Source organism: Chinchilla lanigera, unplaced genomic scaffold (assembly GCF_000276665.1).
Source record: "Chinchilla lanigera isolate Chin_1 unplaced genomic scaffold, ChiLan1.0 scaffold00018, whole genome shotgun sequence".
Taxonomy (NCBI): domain Eukaryota; kingdom Metazoa; phylum Chordata; class Mammalia; order Rodentia; family Chinchillidae; genus Chinchilla; species Chinchilla lanigera.
In genome coordinates, this window is record NW_004955419.1 from 14,329,891 (window position 1) to 14,343,876 (window position 13,986).

A 13,986-nucleotide genomic window follows, 5' to 3' on the forward strand; every position below is an offset into this window, starting at 1 on the left:
CTTGGTCCTTGGGGGAAAATTGGTTCTGAGAGCTGTCAGTGGTTCTCTTGGGAACCTAAGGGTGAGGGTAGTAAATGGACCTGTGAATGTGCACAAAAGCGTTGTGACCTGTTCCGTTTGGTACCTTAACCTGAAATTGAGGCTTCCAAAGAGGTTACCACCACCTGTCCCAGCTCATCCCAGCTGCATAAGGCTCAGGCACTCATGGTTATCTGAGGACATTCCTTAAGGCACTTGTCCAAGTAAACCATGAGAGAAGGTGAGAGGGCTCCCAATTTCCATTGTTCTTGGCATCGGAAGGAGTCTTCATTTTGGGAGCAGCTTCATTCTCTCTGAAATCGCCGGGCCAGGATTAATGCAGAGAACAGCAGTGAGAATATATTTGTGACCATATTATTTATCTTAGGCTCTTCCAAAGAGCGTGCAACTAGTCTTCAAATATAAAAATATTACTGACTAAATGTTGATAAGATAGGAACCTGTCTAGGTGAGGTAATGCATGCCTGTAATCCCAGCGTTTGGGAGCCTGAGACGGGAGGCCACTGTGAGGTCAAGGCCAGCCTGGGCTACATAGTGAGTTCAAGTCTAGCCAGAACCACATAGTAAGACCTTGTCTAAATGAATGAATGTATGATAGGAACCCAAATTCCTCTCTATCTGGCCCCACATCACCTTTGTAGGCTTTGTGCTTGTGTCCCCAACATGGGCCTGGAGGGCATTGAGAGAAACCAGGTATTAACCTTTGTTATTTAACAAATAGGTGCTGCTGGCTGGCAGTGAACGTAGATTGTCTTGTCTCCAACAGCCATTGCAGGAGACTTGAAGGGTTATCCACTTTTATAGGGAAGAATCAGGCTTAGAGAAGTAAAGCAGCTTGTCCAGAATTATATAGCCAACAAGCCACAGAATAGAGATCCAATTCCTGGTTGTCTGATTGGAGAGCCTGGGCTCTTGGTCACCACCATTGCCAGACTGCCCTTGGGGTTGAGAGGAACAAGTCATGCAGAAAGGACCAAGATTGTATATACATCAGCTCCCCAGATGACTGTACGCATGTATCCAGACATGTACTAACAAAGGTACAGGCTTTTGGGCCCTGCCCGGCATCTCTGGAGATAGATTTGTCTACCCCTTTATGGTACGACATAAAGAACACACTTTTGCCAGGTGTGGTGGTCCACACCTGTAATCCCAGCACTTGGGAGCCTGAGGCAGGAGAATCGTTGTGAGTTTGAGAAGAGTCTAGGCTACAAAGTAAGCTCAAGACCAGCCTAAACTGCATAAGAGACTCTATCTCAAAAAGACAAAAAGAAAAAAAAAAAAAAAGTGTTTTTCAGTCTTTACTTCCTTGTTCCCTGAGTGCTCTGTGGCCTCAGCCAAGTTACTCACCCTTTCATGGTCGGCCCCCTCATGAAAACAGAGCTGATGGAGAAAGATTCTAGCTGGGCGTGGTGGCACAGGCCTGTAAACCCCGCACTTTGGAAGACTGAAGCAAGAGGATCACAAGTTTGAACCCAGCCCGGGCAATTAGCCAAGACCCTGCGTCAAAATTTTAACATTACTTCTTTCGTTTTGCTTTGTTTTTCTTCCAGTACTAGGAATCGAACTCACGACCTTGCGCTTGTCAGGCGGGTGCTGTGCCGCTGAGCTAAACCCCAGCCCCTGTGTCAAAATTTTAAAAGGGCCAGTGTTATAACTTATTCAGTGCAGAGGCCCTGGGGTCAATCTTCAGTACTCAAAAGACAAAAAAAAAAAAAAAAAAAAAAGGACAGAGTGAAAGCTGCCTCTGTGTCCTATTAACTGCGTGACTAGTTCTGTGTTCTTGAGCTACTTCATCTGTAAGATGGAGACAAGAATAATTTCTAGCTTGTTGTGAGAATTAAATGAACTAATATTTGTAGAGTGCTTAGAATACTGCCTGGCACACACTACCTACTAATATAGATGTTTGTTACATGTTTTAAAATTTGCTGGGAGTGATGGTGCATGCCTGTAATGCTGGTACATGGAGGCTGAGACCAGAGGATCACTGTTAGTCTGAGGTTAGCCTGGGCTACATAGTGAGGTCAAGGCCAGCCTGAACAACATAGCAAGATCCTACCTCAATCAAAAGTAAAAAAAGTAAGTAGGGAAAATAGCACTTTTTGTGACTTTGCTCTAAAGGGTGTAGAAAACACAGCAGTGGATTGTTTACTAAGTCTAATGTATAATCACTCTATGGCCTAAAGGTAAAAAACTTTTTAAGACCTCTCTCTACTATAAAAACCATATTTAGGGACTGCCAAACTGAGGCATTTACTGACCACCCACGAAGGTCCAATTTCAGCAGTACACAGGGGAAGAAGCCTAGGGCAGGACTTGATGGATGGCTGAGCCCCCAGTGAAATCTCACACCTGTTGAGGCCCTGGGCAGCTTTCCAGTTCCCTGCACACCTGAGAACGTGCCAAGCAGTCCTAAAGGTGTCGCATCCTCCACTTTCTGTGACGGTTCTTCTCACACATGGAAAAGTAGTCATATTTTTGCTTCTGCCCTCACAGAGAGCAGGTGCTAATTATGCCTGACAACACAGGTACTTAAGTCTATGTGGCAGGGTCTTTATTACAGTGGGCACACACTGATGCTTATTCTGTCAACAAAAAAACAGTGAGTTGGCACTTTGGGGTGTCTTTCTGGAGGCACAGTGCTTCAGCCTCCATTTCTCTGAGCACAGAACTGTTGTCTTCCACGGATGGACAGACCCAGGCCGCAGACAGCTGGACAGTGTGCTCCAGCTCCATTCGCCCCCCACTCAGTTCCTGCAGTTGTGACAAGAGTTTTGTGTACTTACTGTTGGAATGAGGAAAAATAGACCAATAGAGACTGTTCAAAAATATATATTTATTAAAATGTATTTGTTTTAACTCCCAAACCTTAAGAGCATCTTTTCATCTAGCCCATGAGGTACTTAAGCATAGATATTACAGTATATAGCAGTGGTTTTCTCTCCCTGGGTCTCTCCTTTTCTGTGAAGTGAAGAAGTTCAAACATCCAGAGTCCATCTAATTCTAAAAGGGCATCACCTTTGGTCTGACTGCTTCCCGCATCCTCATTCAATCCCCCCGCCCCCATCACTACAGCTTAATCAGTGACTGAATCATGTCCCCAGCAGATCATTACAAGTGGGCAGTGAGTAATAAAGTGCATTAAGCACTGAACAGTGTTAAATGCAGTTCGCTGTTCTGCATTAAAGAGTATCTGGATAAGGGTGGGGGATACTCACCCAGACACATGGGCCAAAGACTGACCTCCTGTGCAGGCAGTGCCATCTGATGGCAGAAGCTCATTCTATTCAGACGACAAGCCAGAGCCTTGCTAACTCCTGAGTCTGCCTTTAATCAGTTAGTGCTTATTCTCCCCTCAAGAGAGGGAGATAGGCCTCAGCAGATGCTGCCATCCAGCCGGTATAAAATACAATAATTCCATTACAATTTTTGTTTTGTATGAATGTGCAAAATTGCCAACCAGAAGTCCAACAGGAAAATGAAAAATCTTGGTCCACATGATCCACTGAAGAGACAATCTTCATGTGTTCAAAGGCAGGAAGGTGAGAAAAAGGAGCTAGGGTGGTCTCTGACCCCCAAAGACAGCTCAGTGAAAGATGTTCCTATAGATAAGGCACAGAGCAAGACGCAGGGTGTCCAGGTGTCATGGCCACTGTCACCCAGAGCCCATTTCTGTCCTGAAGATCTTTGGAAATAAGGTTGAGTCACAGCGCTGCATCATCGGCCGTAGGCTCTGCCTCCTCCACCTGCCCCGGTCAGAGCAGCCCTCAGGCGCCACACTAAGCTGGGCCCCGCTCAGGCTGGCTGAGGAGGGAACAGCTGCAGTACCCTCCAAACTCCAGGGAGTGAGTGCTGCCTTCTGCCCACAGTTGCCAGGAGCTGGGCAGATGAAAACACAGCTGAAAGTATAATGTGTAGAAGAGGGGGTTCTGGCTCCCACCAGCCCTCAAGGCCTGCTCGTCCTCTGCCAGCTAAACCTTGCCGAGAAGTGGGAATACTAGGTAGTAGCCCACAGCTGAGCCCAGGACCACACCAAGGAAAATCCAGGCATTGTAGGACATTACAGCCAACATCATGAAGTAGCCGATGACCACTTGAATGACATGGACTAGAGACTGGCCCAAATGACACAGAAACCACCTAGGTAAAGAGAACCAAGTTAATGCTGGTAATGTGCTGGAGGCAGGGAGGTCCTATCTGGGAGTAGCAAGCCCTTATATTACAGCGTAACATCCTTAGCCCAGGAGAGATTGTTTTAAAGAAACATCACTACATTTAGTCTAAGCTTCCTGGTATCCTAGGCAACAAAGGAAATGATACATGTAATTCATCTTGTCTGATAAGGGATACAAGGAAATCATCACTAGTGCAGATTGATTGATTGATTGATTGATTGATTGATTGATTGATTTTACCCTGAATGTACTGTGGGAGGCAGGGTAACAACGGAAAGAGCGGACACTGGTGGCAGATCAGTTCCTAGCTCTGCCATGTACTAAATCTGGCCTAGCACAAATGTTTTTATGTCTCTGAATGTTAAATTCCTTATCAGTACAACAGGAATAAAGTTCTTCCCTTGCAGGATGGTTTGGAAAGACTTGAGCCACCCAGGTAAGGTACCTGGTGATGATACATGTAGACGTTACTAAACCTCAAAGGTGAGGCTGGAGAGAGGACAGAATGGGGACCCTAAATGGCTGTTTGACCTTAAATGGAAAGGGATAAAAGGGATTTCTCCCCTTGCCCACCAACGTGGATGCATAGTTTGCAGCAGTTCTTAGCATTTGCTTTGGGACAGCTGAGATGCCTTCCTGGGGTTGGAAGCCTAGTGAGATTTGAGAGAGGGCTGCATGGTCGTCATGCTGCTAGACAGGGACCTGCAGCAGAGTTCTGAAGGTCACAGGTCCCTGCAGAAATCCTGAGCTTCCCAAGTGGCTATGGATACAGCTTTGGCTGAGGTAACAGGGAAAGTTCAGCCGTAGTTCACCTTACTAACTGTAACCACTTTGGCAAGTCCTGGTCTTTTCTTGGGCCTCCATTTCCTTTCCTGTTTGGGACTAATGCTGTCAGGACCCAGCCTCCTTCTCAGGGTGATGTAAGGATTCTGTCCATCCCCCACCGCCAGTGCCTGTACCTGAGGGGTGTTCTGCTGACAGAGAGTGAGTCCGAGTCTACAGAATCCCGCTCTCTCGCCAAGATGAGCTCCTGGCTGGCAGGCATGTGCAGGCTCGCCAGAGTGTGGTAGAGGAGCTTGGCTTTGCCAACCTTGATGCCTTCGTACAATACAGCCAAGAGCAGGACTACCAGCACCGAGAGTGCCATGCCTGTTGAGAGAGGCAGAGTTGGGAAGTAGGTTCTGGGGTTCTGCGTACATTAAGGTTATTAAAGATAGTCATAAGGTAGTGTATATTTCAAAAAAGCTAGAAGGATTGTAAATGTTTGTACCATAGAAAACTTACATGTTTCAGTAAATACACTGATTTGAACATTATACAACATTATATTATATAATATATACATGTATATTATATACATGTATCAAAACATCACATAAATAGGTACAATTTCTGGAAGGAAGGAAGGAAGGAAGGAGGGAAGGGGAAGGGAAAGAGAAGGAGAGATGAAGGGGGCAAGTTGCAGAGACCTGGCCCATCCCCCTGAGCAGTCTGCTCAAAGTGTCCTGATGTGGATGTGCACAGCAAGGTCCTCCTCACATGTGGGCATACCAAAAAAGTCTGGATGGAGTAATAGTCATCATCTCAGCAAATTTGGATACAGGTGAGTTTTTATTTTCTTGCAAAATTCTTTAAAGTTTTTCCTGCATCTATTACTTTTATACTAGAGAAAAACCCCGTAAGTTATTTTATAGAAAATAAGTGCTTACTTACTAGAGCTGCTGTGTAAAATTAACTGCCAATTCTACTTTGTTTTTACAAGTGGGGAGAGATGTGGCCAAGCTAAGAATTTTGGTCTGTCTTTTGCACGGAGATACATTCCCAGCCCTTTTTTTATTTTGAGACAGGGCTCTTGTTAAATTGCCCAGACTGTGCACAAATTTATAGTCCTCCTCCTTCAACCTCCCAGAGCACTGGTATTACAGGCATGTGCCACCATGCCTGGCTTCCAGCTAAAGTATTTTGTGGCGCTCTGTGACATAATAAGAAATATATAATTGATTTCTGCCCTGGTTTCCTGGCACACAGCTTTTTAAACCCTTGGCAACTGGCTAGAGGTGCCTTTTTGCATGCTATTAAGATGACTAAGTGTCTCAGGATAGGGGCTGGTTACCAGGTGACTAGAGGGTTGGAACTTTCAGTCCTACCCTCAACCTCTGGAAAAGGAAGAGGGATTGAAGGTTGAGTTAATCACCAATGGCCAATGACTTAATCATACCTCTGAATTCTGTGAGCCATTCTAGCAAATAATTGGTCCCAAGAAGGGGTTCATGGACCCAATTTTATAGCTAGTTGGTCACAAGTACAGGAGATAAGGTGAGGTTTGCAATTAGTGTTTGGTGGGAGGAAACCTTGTAGAATGATGCTCTTAACCTATGGGGTCTGTCCATCTGTTTAGTGTGAGAAATGAATTGCAGGACACTCAGCTGGTGTTAGAAAATTGTCAGTGTGGGGAAAACTGGAGAACTGGCCATAGAAGTATACTGAATGTGAGAAAGGGTAAAGAGTAGGTTAGTGTTCTCCCTCACAGAGGAAATTATCTACAAAAGATGCAGGATTTTAAAACACAAAATTACAGGTAATTGCATGCACATGGTAAAAATTCAAACAGTACAGAAAGGTAGACAGTGGAAAATCAGTCTTCTCTGCCTGGCTTCTCAGAACGCTGATCCCCCTCCCCAGAGCAGCCTATCACCATGTGTGTGCCAGCCTTCACCTGTCTAAATGACACATCCTGTTTCTGTACTCCAGCGTCTGACTTCACCATCCAGCTGTACCTGTGTGTGTGGGTTCACACAGATCTGCTTTTTTTCCCCAGTGGCTCCACAGTATCTGTAACATTTTATTTTCCAAAGATGGTCACCCCAATATCTCATCCCACAAGTTCTTCTTCAAATGTTAACTCCTCCCATCAAGTGGTAGGGGCTATGCTGTCTCCCCTTTAGCCTAGGAAGACCTTTGTGACTGCCTCAATAAGGTGGAAGTCATGTGATTTCCAAGGGACAGTCATGTTTACAACCCAGCCACCCTGCCACAAGAAAGCCTAGGCCATAGGAAACACCACATGTAGGTGCTCAGCCAAGAGCCCTAGCTGAGATCCTAGCTCATTCAGCATCAACCACTGGACATGAGTGAGAGACCCCAAGATCACTCCTGCTCCAGCTGCTATGTGACAATACTTTGAGAGGCCTTTAGAGAGGACCACGAAGCTGAGCCCAGTCAACCTACGGAATCTTGAGAGAGAATGATAAAATGACAGTTGTTTTAATCTACTTAGTAATTGTTAATTGGAATGGTAATCCACTGTAGAGATGACTAAAGTTTATTTGATCTGTACCTATAGTGATGAGCATCTGGGCTGTTTCTAGTCTATTTTTAAGATTTTTTGTTTGTTTTTTGTTTTGCTTTTTGAGACAGGGTCTCACTATGTAGCCCAGGCTGACCTTGAACTCACGGTGATCCTCCTGCCTCAGCCTCCCAAGTGCTAGGGTCACAGGTGTGCACCACCACGCTGGGCAAGATCATTATTTAAGTTGAAAAATAATCATGAATTAGTATCAAATTCTGCTCTTTCAAGTCAAAGGAATATTCTCCCCTTTCAAACTGGTGTCTCACCTAAGGTCCAAGGCTGCAGAGGCTGCTGTGGGCTTCTGAGCTAGTGCTAGACAATGAGTCCAGATGACAGAGGTCGCAGGAATCCCAGGGGGCCTCAATCTAGTTCTGGCTCCAGCGCTTACTCACTTGTGCCCCTGCGTGAGTCTCTGCCCATCTCTGGGTTTCAGTTCCTTCCCCCTGGGATAGAGGGAAAAGCTACCTCACCAGCCTCTCTCTGGGCCTGGTAAGGATCGGGGAGATAATAAAGCCCTTTGCAATATGAAGGGCAGTGTTGCAAATGGAATTGCAGCTGCAAAGTTCCTTCTCAGTGCATGTAATGGAGGAATGCCGGTCTCCACTGTCCCATGCTACAAGGCTTCCCAAGCTACAGGTCTGAGCTTCCCAATTCTTACCTGCAGGACTGTGAACACACCAGAAATCAAACAGGAGCATGACCTTATCTGAGAAGACGAAATGCATCTGAAAGAGAAGGGAATCTGTATCACAGGGCACTTCAGGCAATGCAAGTCCTCTTTCCTAATGCTCTCCAGAAGCCCCCTCTACAGCCCCAGAAAGACAGGGCCACAGGATTTACAGCCTGAAAGTTCCCTGAGAGGCCATCTGGGACAAATGAGGCCACGGAGAGAGGGGCTTGCCTCTGTGGGTTCCAGTGGATCGACCTGGGCCTGCTTCCTGCGGCTGTGAGGATAGGGGAGGGTCTATGCTCTCGGGATGTCACAGTGCCCTCAGACCATGGAGCCACATCCCCTCCAAACCCACTGGGGAAGCAATAGGCTGCCTCTTCTTACCCCCAGCCCAGCCCTCTTGCTCAGCTCCAGGTCAGGCTCCCCTGAGGAAGCAGAGTCCTTTTTGTCCTGGTGAGTCCATGCAGATCAGTGGAGCATGTCATGGAGGGGCCCAAAGACAGCTGTCTTCAATCTGTACACATCTGTCCACTCATTCACTAAACACTGGCTGAGCCCAGTCCTGTGCTCAGCGTTAAGAAGGGCTAATGTCTGAGCTGGCTGAGGTCATGGCTTTCCAGGAAAGACTCAAGGTAAGCGCAATGGTCATGCGGTGCCTGTCTGCCCATCTCAAGAGAGTGCTGTGTGCAGGATGTCATCAAGGGATTTTTATACATTACCCAACCATGATGGCATGAGAGTCCTCCGTGTGACAGGGACAGTTAGGTCCATTTTAGAGGAAGGAAAATGGGAAGCTAGACTCAGGGAAGTTAAGTAATTTGCAGGATGTCACAAAACTAGTATGTTGGCAGAACTAGAATTCAAACCTGAGGCTAGCACATCCCAAGCACTGTGGGCGCTAGGATACTGTGAACCTTCCAGTCTCCAAAACGGGCAAGACAGGAGCTGGATTGTAATATTAAATACCAAGCCGGGCTCAGGACTGTGTTTGGCAAGACCAAGGTCAGTTTGCTCAGTTAGTCAGGTCACCCTCCCAGGGAAGAGAAAGTCCCCCCTTGTCACCAGGTAAGGCTACATGGCTAGTAGAAGCTGCTCTGCAGACAGCAAGCTGAGAAAATTCTGGTTGCACTGGGATCAGCTGGTAGCAGCCTCTGCTTTCTAAGACAGTGGCCCAGTATTAAAATTCTGGTGTGTCACAGCTGGAGTGTCCTCCGAGGAGTTTTGGTCCCTGGGCTTTTTTTGCAAGAGAACACTGGCAAATAAAATCTTCCTTATTGCTCCATTATAAAACATTGGGTTCTGAGTGAAGGGAGGAGAGCGGCTGAATTTTGCTGGTGCTCGGATTAAAAAACACTGATCTGGCCCAACTACCACCCACTCCACCCTCTCTCATTTACAGATGGGAAAGGGAGTCCCAGGAGGGGAAAAGATCTGCCCATGACTTCACAAGAAGCTTGGCTGCTCTGAATTTGTGTTCAAGGGAGAGGACCTGGAGAGGGAACAGGGGTTCTCAGGAAGGTTGCAGAGGCCATCTGTTCTCAACTCAGAGAAAGGGAGTTCAGGCTGATCTTCAGTGGGTGGGTGGATCCACAAGCACACTAGATGAGCTGCATTTTGTCTAGAAGCTGTGCCATGTGGATGTTCCATGGCCTCTTGGGTACTACAGCCACAAGCTTCTGTCTGCAGACAACGGCCCCAAAGCCCTGTCTATTTCTTTCTTCTCTCTCAAAATTGAAAATCAAAGGAGATAGTAAAGAATAGTAGACTGAGCCTAGGATTTAGAACAAACCAGATCTGTTCATTGAGTCCTCTCTCAGGCCTCTGTACCTCCTGGGGGAAGCTGAGAGAAAACACTGTGAAGGCATGCACATAAAGTGACACGGTAAAATTGACCTCTTTGCCATACCTGTGGCATTTGGAGGGGTGTTTCTTGAAAGGGTTCCATGGAAAACTCAGGATGTTAAGAGATGCTCTGAAAATGGATTCTGTGGTCAAGTAAGTTTGGGAAAAGCTGTAATTGGGCAAAATAATGTTTAACAGCCCCTCTGCTGCCAGGCGGCTGAACTTAGAACCCTAAAGTGGAGTGTGCCCAGGCCTGGGGACATGGGACAGTTATGAGCAACCCCACTGGCAAGTGGTTTAGTGAAGAGAGACAAGAGTCTCTTTAGAATCTTCAGGGGGATATTAAAAATGCAGAAACCTAGGTCTTTTCAGACCCCTCAAGCAGAATCGGGGGCAAACCTCAGGAGGCAGGGGAACCCATGATTTTTAACAAGCCCTTTCAGGGGATTTTGACACTCACTTCATCTGTTATAGCCCTAAGAGAGGCAGCAAAGCCTTTGCACAGTCAGGACACAGATTGGAAAGCGACATGTCCTGGTTCTCCCTCCCAGCTCTGATAGGAACCAGCTGTGTGACCTAAAGCCACTGACACATAGCAAGGCCCCTCTGGACCTCAGTCTCCTCATATATAAAATGGAGCCTGGGCTCTAAGGACCCTCCCCCTGGTTTGGTCTCACTTTCATAGGCCCCTGTGAAATTGGTAGAGGCAGGTTCCTAGCTTGAGCTCCACTCCTACCTTGGAACTCCACAAAGGAGAGTAAAGGAATTGCATCTGTGGAGTGGGTGGGGGATTTCATCCATGCATGTCTCAACGTGGACACTGCAGCTTTGGGTCTGCTAAAGACCTGGAAACAGAGCTGGCTGTTCTACTCAAGCAAACATGCCTTTCAGATTTGAAAGAGGTCTGACTTGTAAACAGCCCTGCCTGTGCCTCCACATGTGCCGAGCTCTCTAGATCTGCAGGACAGAGAAGGAATGTAAACCATGTGATGGAACCCAACGGCTACAGAGCCATGTGAATTCTGATGGCCTGCATGGACTCGCACTGTGTCATCTTTCGTCCTGTGTCACTCCCCTGACCTCTCTGAAATCACTTACTTTTACTAACTCCTTTACATTGACAAGAAAGGCACAGAAAGGCCCACTTACCTGCTCAAGGTCACCCAGAGAACAGGCCCCAGATCCATAGATCCTTCTGGAAAGCCTGTGCTGGTTCTGAAACCTAAGTGTGCTCTGCAAGCACCCTGGCTGTCTCTGGGGCAGCTGTGTGTGGGGCCACACTGTGGGAAACCATCTGGACCATGATACGCTCCTGCCGCTTCATAGGGACTGGTTAGGTAATTTGTGTGATAGTTTCCAAATGGAAATCTTAGCAGTTACTTTAAAATCATGTCAAAGAATTTTAAAATAAAGCTAGCTTTTCATCCCCCTAATGTGAAGTGGCACTCGCTCAGTGCAAAAAGTTGCGCTAGTACCGAATAGGCGGTGAAACTCATTTTGAGATCTATGAGCCAGAGATATCTCCTGTCAGAATTTCAAAAAGCATATTTGCTGACACAGTAAAATGTTTAGTAAAGATTAACATGTAAAAATGAACAGATGGAAATACTCCCGTGAAGCTTCATTTATACTGGAGCTGAACTCATCTGACTTCTGCCAGGTGAAGTCTTCCCCATGACCCTGTCTCCGTGTCCAGTTGGTAAAGCAGCTGGCATGAATGGAATGTCTCCAGTGGCTAATTAATCACCCAGGGAGTTTCCATAATGGGTTTCTTCTATCTTCCTTGGGCCTGGGCCAGCTACCTTAGCAGTCCAAAACAACCCCATACCTTGTGCAGCGGACTGGAACATCTACAGACAGTAAAAGTCATTTAACCAACATTTCATTTTGTGGGATGAGGAAAATCCTAGATCCTCATGGAGCTAACCGTCTAGTAGGGGAGACAGAGACACGATCAGATAATTACAACAGGGTATATGTGATCAGAGACAGGAGGGCACAGTGGAGACCTGGAGGAGCAGGACATGGGGGATAAAGCCACCTGGGCCTGACTGAGGACAGGAGTACAAGAAGCTATGAGTTCCGAAGCAGCCAGGATGACAAGAGGCCATACAGCAGGTTCAGAACTAGAAGTACAGATAGCATCGATTCTATACTTGCCTCGGAAGTTGGAAATCCAGGTGGGACAGAAACGAACAGGCCACTTGGCCTTCCCAATTCTTGTTTATTTGCTCAAGAAAAGGGATTCAAATCAGCACACCCTGACTTGTGTGCTCCATGCTACAGTTTTCAGTTAAAGGGTTTTGTGGTTAGATATACACGGGGTAGGGCTCCAATCTTGTTTTCCCACTTGGGATGAATCTGGGCTCTAGCCCTTTAATTTACCCGTGCTTTATTCAGGGCCCCGCCCTGGGTGGAGGGACCCTGGGGAGCAGGGAACAATCAGTGGGAGGCGTTTTCTTCCTTATTTTCTCGTTTGGGGGTTACTTAACGCTTTGAGAAACGCTCCCTCATTTATTAACCAAAGACTTCAGAAGGAGACTTTAGGTCCCCGTGCTGCTGCCAGCTACCTTGGGGAACTCTTTCAAGGGTTTCCCATCTATTTCCCCTTTAGGAGGACGGATAGGAGGTGGGGGTGGGCGGCTGACTACAGACTGCCTAGGTTTCCTATCTGTCAGTCTCCGGCGTTCTTTATGGGATGAAGAAAATGATACGATTTCTCCAAGCACTGGCTCTTTTAAAATGTCATTCTCTCCAACCCAGGTGAACTCCAACAACAGAAGTGTCTGTCGCACACTCTACTTTCTGACTAGATCTAGGGGAGAGTAGGAAGTAGCTGGGACTGTTGTAAAGAATCACAACTACTTGTCAAGGGCGGGGCCCGGGTCGGGGATGTGTGCAGCCGGACCAGGCAGGACCCCCGGGACTCTCCTTTTGCTAGAAGCCTCCCGGAACGCCCAGGTCACTGCCTCGCGCCTGGGACAGGTCCCTCTCTGCTGTCCTCGCCCACGGTGCCCACACCTCTGGCCACACCACAGCCGGGGTTCCTCTGGCCCGACTCACTCCCAGCCGGAGGAACGAACAGAAACCCCGAATTCACCGCCAGCGCCAGCGCCAGCACCACCTGCCGCGTCGCCCAACCCCGATCCGAGTGTGACAGTGCCCTCCGCAGCCTGGGGCGGCGAGGAGCCGGAGGGTCCGGGGCAGCTGCTCCAGGGGACCCCGCCCCAGCGGCCCACCCGCGTCCATCCTCCGCGGGGCGCCCGGGACTCACCGCCATGGTGAGCGCGCGGGTCGGACGCCGGGGCAGCTTCTGCTCTCTCCGGTCTCCGCGCTCAGACTCCAGTCCCGCGGCTCGCGCCCCTACAGCGACCCGGGCCGTGCGGGTCACGTGATCCCGGAGGCGGCGCGCGGGCGCCTGGGAGTTGTGGTTCCCACGCGCGCCCCGCCCCGCGGCCTGGGCCGCGCCCCCTGCCCGGGCTCCACGCGCGGACTCGGGTCCACGCGTCCGCGTCCGCGTCCGGCGGCCCGAGTCTCTGCAGTCGCGAGGAGCTGGGGCTGCCGCCCGCGCCCATTCTAGCCTGTCTTGTACTGTTTTGCGTTTGACTTTGTCTCGGCAATTATCATAAAAATGTTTATTGCTCACTGTCATAAGCCACACTGCTGATAATTGGAAAGTCTGTCCTGTGGACACAGTAACAACGAACTAGGAGTAAATTAAATCGATTCCCTCCGAGACTTTTCGTGTAGCTGTTTTTCTACCTCTGCAAATCCGACTAATGAAAAGCAGTGAACGGTGGTAATTTTTTTTTTTTTATTTTAAAGATAAAAGGAGGGAAACATTAACAGACATACAACATTTTACAACATATCACAAGCACAATACAGACAATACAGAGTTACAAACA

General features: G+C 47.9%; 1 protein-coding gene across 1 annotated transcript; it reads right to left on the minus strand.

Moving 5' to 3' along the window:
- Window positions 1-2,858: 2,858 nt before the first annotated feature.
- Window positions 2,859-13,473, minus strand: Slc31a2 (solute carrier family 31 (copper transporter), member 2). The gene is made up of 4 exons (XM_005382692.2): window positions 13,353-13,473; window positions 8,225-8,291; window positions 5,177-5,366; window positions 2,859-4,182 (listed from the first exon to the last, which is right to left on the minus strand). Exons 1-4 carry the CDS (start codon window positions 13,356-13,358, stop codon window positions 4,014-4,016), a joined length of 432 nt encoding a protein of 143 aa, XP_005382749.1. The 5' UTR covers window positions 13,359-13,473; the 3' UTR covers window positions 2,859-4,013.
- Between the last annotated feature and the right edge of the window lie 513 nt (window positions 13,474-13,986).